Source organism: Rhopalosiphum padi, chromosome 3 (genome assembly GCF_020882245.1).
Source record: "Rhopalosiphum padi isolate XX-2018 chromosome 3, ASM2088224v1, whole genome shotgun sequence".
Taxonomy (NCBI): Eukaryota; Metazoa; Arthropoda; class Insecta; order Hemiptera; family Aphididae; genus Rhopalosiphum; species Rhopalosiphum padi.
Genome location: NC_083599.1, coordinates 45,737,467 through 45,746,427, shown reverse-complemented (window position 1 = coordinate 45,746,427; position 8,961 = coordinate 45,737,467). Strand labels below are relative to the sequence as shown.

Sequence of the window (8,961 nt, the reverse complement as noted above, 5' to 3'; positions counted from 1 at the left end):
GACCCACACAAATTTATTTCATCAATATATTTGACAGTTTATTTTACATACAAATTAGCTACACTACTTCTAGCCCAATTTAATATTCAATCGTGAAACGATATCGGGAAGATTATTTTAATCGAATGACGAATACCGGAAAACTATAGGTACCCATACAAAAAATTTTAAAATAGTAAAAAAGTAAAATACTAAAATACATTTTTCAAGTTGTTATCAGTATTTATTGTGTTATCTCAATCGAAATACATACAAGGACTCGTATTGTTACTGGCTCATATGCGTAACGGCGCTGCTCGAACGAACGTTTCGGAACCGACGTTGGCGGATCGTTCCGCCAGTCGAAAAGCTTTGGTGTTCGTTTAGTTTTTTTTTTTTTTTTCGTTTTTTGGCGTTATCATTGATTTTATATCTCCGCAGTTGTAACTTGTAAACCGAAATATATTTTGTTTATTAGTAGATAAAATAATAATATAATATAAGGTGTACATACTATTTATGTTTGATAAATATTGTTATGTTATAGTTGTATCAAATTTGTAATAACGAAATTTTTCGCTAAGTGATAGGCATAAAAAAAAGTATGTATTCGTTTGTATTTATATTTATAATTTATCGATAATATTAGGCTTGTGGCAATGGAGCATTTCAAATATTTCGCTGTAGTGTGGTTAAATTGTTATAAATCTACACTATACCTATTACCTATTCTACTGACTTGCCTGTGAACGCCAATGTTCGAGTTCCGAGATTCTTACATGCTGTTGAAAGATATATCTAATTTGGCATTTTTTATTTTTATTTTTTCTATTTGTGTTGTATGAGTGTAATAAAGAATATTTTGTTGCTGTTTGTAATTAGTTCAGAATACATTCTATAAATTGCTAGTCCATTTTATTGTTGTATAGTATGAGTCTTTAATATTGAAAATATGTCATGGTCTAGCTATGTTAATGTAGTCTAAATCGTATTAGGTATTTGATATTTGCGCAGACCAAAGTTTTTGTTTTTGTGTTTTGAAAAACTATAATTAACAGTAATACCTAATTGTATTATTAAATTGTGTATTTTATCATTACATTATTATTATTACTATTGTTATTTGTTTTTATTTAGTGTATGATTTAGTGAGTATTTGATTGAGTGGAATCCTGAATAAACTTAAAACACTATCACTATCACTTTATTTTTATTATTTTCTGCCAAAACTAGTGTCTTGAGGTTTGTGTTAAGTTTAGTTCGATATTACCCAATTATATCAGATGTTTATTTATTAAAATATATTTTGTAATACTTGAATCTGTAGTAAATATTCAATATGAAAGAAATGCTTGGTGGATGCAGCGTATGTTGTGATGATACGGGATGGACTGAAAACCCCTTGGTGTATTGTGATGGGCCTAATTGTAACGTTGCTGTACATCAAGGTAAGTTTGCTGTCATTAGCACAGTAGTTGTCACATTATTAAAAATTTAATTTTTTTTTGATACCTAAATGTCAATTTTTGTGAAATTTTCAAAATACGTAGATATATTGTTTAATTTATTAAAATCTTATAACAGCTTGTTATGGAATTCGGATTGTACCAAAAGGAGAATGGTTTTGCAGGAAATGTGAAGCGTTTAAAGAAAAATCTATTAAAGTGGTTCGTTAAACAAAATTAGACTCATTTTAAACTCTCCTTTTAGAATGTAAGAAAAATATGGCATTAATTTCAGAAATGTGAACTGTGTCCATCTAAAGATGGTGCTCTAAAACCTACTGAAAATGGGAACTGGGCTCATGTTGTATGCGCATTATATATACCAGAAGTTACATTTATGGATGTTACTACTATGGAACCAGTAAAATTGAGTGCAATACCCCGAGACCGCTTTAACAGAGTAAATAATATTAATTTTCCACATATCAATTTTTTTTCGTCTTAATAGGGCTTGAACTAATCTTTAATTAGTTTCCAACTTTTGAATAGATTCAAAAATAAATTATTTGAAGTATTTGTAATTTTATATTATTAGATGATAGTACAATTATGACAGATGTTTACATTTTATTATTACAATCATTAGAGTATTTTTGCATGTTAATAGTGATGTTTTGTTTTGTTTAGTTTAGTTTTAAATTTTTTTTAATAGTAATCATAATTTTATTCAACTAAATTTCTTTAAAATGTGGAAATAAACATTAAAAAAAATTGATCTTGTCTATTCATTGAATTTTATTAATGTTTCTTTCAATAATGAATATAGTTTAATAAGCTGTTTTGTTTTAAATTTGTTAATACCATTGTTAATAATATACCTTATAGATTTTATTTTTTTTCAATTCCAAATTAATCGTTTATAATAAAATATGATAAATGAAGTTCTTCATTACAAGAAACAGCTATTTCCACTTTCTTTAATGCATTTTCTGATAAAGGATAATTTTATTTACATTTCAGTGCAATATCTGTGTGTGTTCATCTGATGAATAAGATAATATATAAATAGAGATATCTGATATATAGGGTCTTAGTGCAATAACCGAGTATTGTATTATTCCTCCTAGATTATTTAAAAGATATGGAGATAGTTGGTTCTTGTAACAAGACCTTCAAGTATTGAATAAATAAATATTTGATGTCAATATAAAGTGTATACATTTAAAAAGTTTTAGTTATATTATAATTAAAAATGTTGACACGATAAAATTAAATCTTGGTTTCTTATTAACATTTAAAAATTATAATTTATTATGAATATTTAAAATCTTTCTAATAAATGCATTTTTTTAGATTTTTTTAGTTTAGACTTAAGATATTATTGTGTATTGTGTAATGAACAATACCATTCAATATCAATATTTTGTAAATTAGATAAAAACTCAAAACTTCTTTAAAATGTTTAGTATTTGTAATTGTTTAAGTTTTACTAATTATTAAATATGTGTAAATACTGAAGTAGATAAGTAAATAAACACACTAAAGAGTAAAATAAATAACATTTATAGTCGTCTAAAGTTGTTTCATTAAAATTAGATTGAATTAAAAAACTTAATTCAAAATTCCTATTCAATACTTATTTAAATTATATAGTAAGTTGTCTTTAAATGTATTTATTCATATTTTAATGCTTTTGTAGTTTATAGAAAAAATATAAAAGTTAATGAAAGTAAATTAGTAAAGACTGAATAGTAAAAAGTGATAAATAATTTTAAATATTATGTATTTAGATGCTTAAAAGCTTTATTAGTTTATTTTTGTAGACAATTTTTGCATGGCTCATAGCTTAATCTTCTTTTACATTTATTCCTTCAGCTTATTTAACAGTATTCATATTTTCTTGTTATTATTATATTTTTAACGTTCTTTATCTTCTGTTTCAAGCCCTTGTATATTATTGTTGAATATTGTACACACAACATGTAATATTATAATTAGTATATTTTAATTTATGTTATAAAACCACAAGTAAATATTATAATATTTTCAAGCTGTAATGCCAAAAGGTAATAGATCCTAAAAGTATATAATTTATAGATATATGTATTTATAATATTTTGTTTGATATTTTTAGTATTTAATTAATTTATATATTTTGTTTTCAGTTGTGTTATATATGCGAAGAAAAAAATAAAGGACAAAAAGTAACAGTATCTGGTGCATGTATGTCATGTAACAAATCTGGTTGCAAATTAGGATTTCATGTGACATGTGCCCAAAGTGCGGGTTTACTATGTGAAGAAGCTGGAAATTATTATGATAATGTTAAATATGTTGGCTATTGTAAACATCATTATTCTAAGTTGGTTAGTATTTATTAATTTTTTGTATTCATTTATTATTTACAAACATAGGCGGAACTAGACATTTTCATTAGACTGGAACACTCATGAGAGTCATTTTGCACCTATCATATCCAAAGGAAAGGGAGGAGGGCGATTGGGAACACCAATGTTTTTTATTTCAATACAAATGTATAACATAAGTAATTTATTTTATTACGTTTAAAATAATATGTTCTTAGCAAATGTATACATTAGCATATGGAGCCAATTAGCCTAGGCCATGGCCCAGTTGGCCCAGGCCATAGTTCCGCCCATGTTTACAAATAATATATCCTATTAGTAGTTACAAATGTATTTGTTACATAGTTACTGATAATTATCTCTTTTATAGAAAAAAAGCAACAATATCAAACCTATTGCTCCATACCGTCCTCAAAATCAATCGGACAATTCATCATCAGATATTACACCTGAAAAACAGACACCACAAAACATTGATAATACAACAGATTCTCAAACTTCAAAACCAAAACGAAAGTTGACCATCATTAACAATTTTGGTATGCATTTTATTTTATAATTAATTTTTCACTTATTTTAATTACCTCTAAACATGTTATATACTATTATCGAGACAAAACAAAAATGATAAGTTTGATAATATAAATTAATTATCTATATTAGAGAGAATATACTATTTTGTTTTTTATTATATTTTACATAACTTGTATATACAATTATAATTCTTCTTGTGAGAATCAAAGAAAAACCCTTTATGCTACCTGATTAATACTCAATGACCATTTTAATTTTGATTTTTCATGTTGTTAAATCTTGGAATAATCATCGTCATCAGTTTCTAAAGACAAAGTCTTGTAGTAACCAATCTTTTTTATTACGCGCTGTATTTTCAGTTGTTGGTATGATATAAAACTCATTTGTTGATTGATGTTGTTGAAGTACGATTGTCTGGGTCTTCCTCTTGGTTGTTTACCCATAATCTTCCCTTCCAAAATGTTTGTGACAAAATCGTTATGTCTTAATAGGTTTCCGTAAGCTTCACTTTCCATTTTATATTAGCTGTAATTATGTTTCTTTCTTCATCTATCTCTTGCAAGATTACATCATTCATTTTCTTCTCTATCCAGCTTGTCTTTGTTGTTCTTCACCAAATCCACATCTCCATCGTTTCTAGCCTCTCCTTTTTATACTTCTTAGGGTCCACATGAAGTAATATAAACTTTTAATTTTTAATGTTAATACCAAAAATATGCTATATCTTATTAATTAAAAGAATGTTTTCCTTTGAATGTTTTACTCAATGCTATATTGAAATTTAATTTATTCCTGTATGTGGTTGTTATGCTGTTAAATATATATTTATTCCATTATTAATTAAATAATTATATTTGTTAAATTAATAAATATATATAATTGAGTTTATTACTTAGGTGATAAAATTGCTAATGAGAAGAAAGTTAAAGATTCAACAATTCGGAACACTCAAAGCGAAGATTCTAGAATATCAGGACCGCATATTGTAACTACTCATCCATCTGGAAATTTAGTAATTTCAATAGGAACAAAAGTAGAAAACAAACCAGCCAGTAAAAAAAATTATCTTGAAGATCCTGAGACTGAGATTAAACATTCAGCTAAGTATCAGAAAACAAAGAATGCAATGAATATTCCAAAGTCTGAGGAAGATCAAAGCTCTAATGGCTTAAAAGTAGTTGAAGAACCAAACTTATATCATGTTGAAAATAAAAGTACAATTATAAAATCAAGTGAGTTTAATATTTAGTAAGTTTAAAAATAATTTTATTAAATATAATGCATTGTATTAAATGTTTTCTTTTTTTTTAATTCAATGAATATAAAATGTCTGTATGTTTAATTTTAATTTGTTGTTTTAGGTGGATCAGCAGTAAATTTGACCCAAAAGCCAGAATCAAATGCATTGAAAAAAGAAACCAGTGTAATTAGTACTCCTTCAAATATTAAACAAGTTCCCAAAACTGAAGCAACTGACAAAAAAGTGTAAATTACAATTTTAACCATTGTTTATAAAATAATTACACAATATTTTATCCTTTAGATTTGAAAATAGTACCAGTGCTGCTCCTCATATGTTAGGAAATTCTTTAAATCCATCATCAAGCATGGCACAAAAAATGGCAGACACTTTAAATGAAGAAATAGAAACACATAAAATGTTTAATCATGAATCAAATTTGTCTACTAATGTACCTAAAAATGTATTGATGGGCCCTCAGTTGCAGCGACGAAATCAAAGGGCTTCTCAAATTGTTCCTCAGGTTTGTTGAAATTAAATTATAGCCACTTACCAAATTTACATAATTTTTCATTGAAAACTATTTTTTTAGGAAACACCACAACCTCAAGGGTCAGCTTCATCATGGTCATCATTTACAAATGGTATTAATAACAATAATACTCAAGCGTTAGAAGATTTACTTGAAAGACAGTGGGAACAAGGTGGAGCATTTTTGATGGAACAAGCGCAACACTTTGATAGTATGAACATTTGTAATATTACATACTATGTTTTATTAAAAAATTTTTGTTAAAAATTTAGTTGCATCATTATTAACATGCTTGTATCAATTGAAAAGTGAAAATGTTAATTTGGAAGATGAACTAGCTAGCTATACAAGACGCCGTGATCACTTATTAGCTGTTAATGCACGTCTTGCAATTCCACTCACACCTCAAAGTAATTTAAATAAACCTATATAAATTGTCATTCTTATTTTTAGTATGGATTATTATTTTAGTAATATATTTAACTTGTATATTATACATTTAAGATAATAGGAACCGAGCACCAGCCCCTCCTACTATTATTAATCATACTGAAGCTCCGATTTCAAACCAACCACCAAGGTCAAATTATCAACCCAATCATGGAAATATGGATCCTTCATTGCAACATAGATATCAGAATCACGTTTCTAACAGGTATTAATAGTATACAGATATACTAGATCTTATTTAACATGTTTAAATAATGTATCAATATTTTTCTTAAATTTATTTTATAGACATCCAGCTCATCAAATGTCAAATAATATACCTTCTCATGTCGTCATTCGTGGAGGTGTTGTTCAAGAGCCAAGGTCAGACAACAGAAGACAAGTTAACCATAATATGGGTGTGTTAAACTCCAACCCTATGTACCAAGCTGCTCCACAACAACCTACTAACATGGCTGTAAGTTTATAAATTAATAAAATATATTTTTATAATTATAATTTATATGATTTTATAGTTGCCACGTCATCAAATGGGTATGGATGGTCATCCAAAACATAGTTGAGAACAAGCGAATTGTTCATGCACACAATGTACTTCACTTCTAGCTGATTATGTCTGGAAACATCTTACTTGAAAATTAACTTTATATCTCCATATTTTAAAAACTGTTTCTTCTTATTTATCTTTATGTATGTTTAAAAAAAAGATTGAAAATTCAAATTAAGATTAATTGGTATGGATGTATTTTTTTTATATAAATATAAAATGTTAATAATTGTCATTTTAAATATTTGACAAAAATTGAAATTTGAATTTAAATATAATGATATAATATTGTGTTGATATAACACATATACTTAGACCTTGAAATATTTAATATCAATATTATCAATTTGTAATGTGGTTAATTAGTTAAATTTGTATTAAATTTAAAATTTAAATAAATATGTATTACAGATATTTAAGTGAAATATACAAATTGGTATTTATTATTATTCCAAAATAAATATTGTAAAATGGTCCCACTTTATTTCTCATACTAAGGTTAATTAAAATTAAATAATTTTGGTTTCATAGATAATTAATTTCTTGAATTCAATGAATGGTTTTTATATCTAAAGTCAAATTTTATATCATACTTTTAAAATGTATTCTTTTTTACACGTAATTAGTTAATATAGGTACATGCATAACTATTGTACATTGTTTTGTTTATTGTTTTTTATTTGTACTATCGTGATTGTAATAAAACTTAAGCAATTGAATATAAATATGTTGTGTTGCGATCTCTTTTTATATATTTTGATTGTAACTGATAGATAGGTACTTTGACATTACAGTTTTTCATTTTTAGGATTGTTAATAAACTATTATTATTGTTTATTTGTTCTTTTCTTAATAATATCATGTAGATATTGTATTATGTAAGAATATAATTAAAATATTCATTAATTTGTTATAATAGATTTATTAAACTAATTATTTGACTAAAAAGAGAAAATATGATATGTATCAAATAAATATTAACAATTTAATCATATTTAGTGTATACATTTCAAAATTGAAATATTTTTTAAATAAACTTTAGTTAGATATTGAATTCATTAAAATTGTAACTTGTTTTACAAATTTAGATGTTATTTATGATGATTTTGATTACATTTTACATCTATTACATTTAAAGGTATTTTATAGAGCCCATAAACCTAATTGTACTTTGATTAGAAAAGTGATCCAATAGGTTTAAGTTAAATGTTAAATAATACTTCTGTACTTAACCTAAGTATGTTATATTGTATTTTGCTATACTTAGCCATTTTTAATGTACATTTTATGTTACATTGTTTTTGTTATAATATGTTGTACACCTATTTAGATAGTTAGATGTTAAAGACTTTTTGATTTTTTGTTTTGTTTATTTTTCTTTTCATTTATGTAACTTGCATTTGTCGTGTATCAATCCATTGCACTATAACAAACTAATGTAAAATGGTTTATAGTGATTTAAAATATTATAATAGAATAAAAATGAAATGAAATAAATGTGTATTATTCTATATCATTAATACATTATATTCTTAAGATGATGAACTTAAACTATACTATTAGAGATAAATGCCATACTTTGTATACAATTTATGTAGAATATAGTTTGCCATTAGATGTGAACAAGTTAGAATTTATATAATTTATTGTAATTACTATTATTATTTAAAATTTTCAATAAAATAATCCAAATTTATTTCATAAGAAATACTAATAACCATAACTATAGTTATAAAAAATAAATACTTAAAACAAGTTTTATTTTAAGTTATATAATAAATATAAATTAATTATTGTTATGGTTAATCTGTATACTCATAATATGGTTGTATTTTATAGTAGAATAAATAATTGATTGATACAATTTA

General features: G+C 25.2%; 1 protein-coding gene across 3 annotated transcripts; it reads left to right on the top strand.

Annotated features, from left to right (window-relative positions):
- Nucleotides 1-408: 408 nt before the first annotated feature.
- On the top strand, nt 409-8,590 carry LOC132926854 (protein AF-10-like). Of its 3 annotated transcripts, XM_060991268.1 has the most exons (15): nt 409-581; nt 1,117-1,221; nt 1,307-1,427; nt 1,564-1,646; nt 1,720-1,884; nt 3,590-3,790; nt 4,161-4,329; nt 5,221-5,556; nt 5,686-5,809; nt 5,868-6,087; nt 6,157-6,307; nt 6,369-6,506; nt 6,601-6,751; nt 6,835-7,003; nt 7,062-8,590. In XM_060991268.1, the coding sequence occupies exons 3-15, from the start codon at nt 1,319-1,321 to the stop codon at nt 7,107-7,109; spliced, it is 2,064 nt and encodes a 687-aa protein (XP_060847251.1). In that variant the 5' UTR covers nt 409-581; nt 1,117-1,221; nt 1,307-1,318; the 3' UTR covers nt 7,110-8,590. The 3 variants fall into 3 exon arrangements, with proteins under 3 accessions (XP_060847251.1, XP_060847252.1, XP_060847253.1); XM_060991269.1 differs by lacking the exon at nt 1,117-1,221; XM_060991270.1 differs by lacking the exons at nt 1,117-1,221; nt 1,307-1,427; nt 1,564-1,646; nt 1,720-1,884 and having other exon boundaries at nt 410-581.
- Nucleotides 8,591-8,961: the final 371 nt, after the last annotated feature.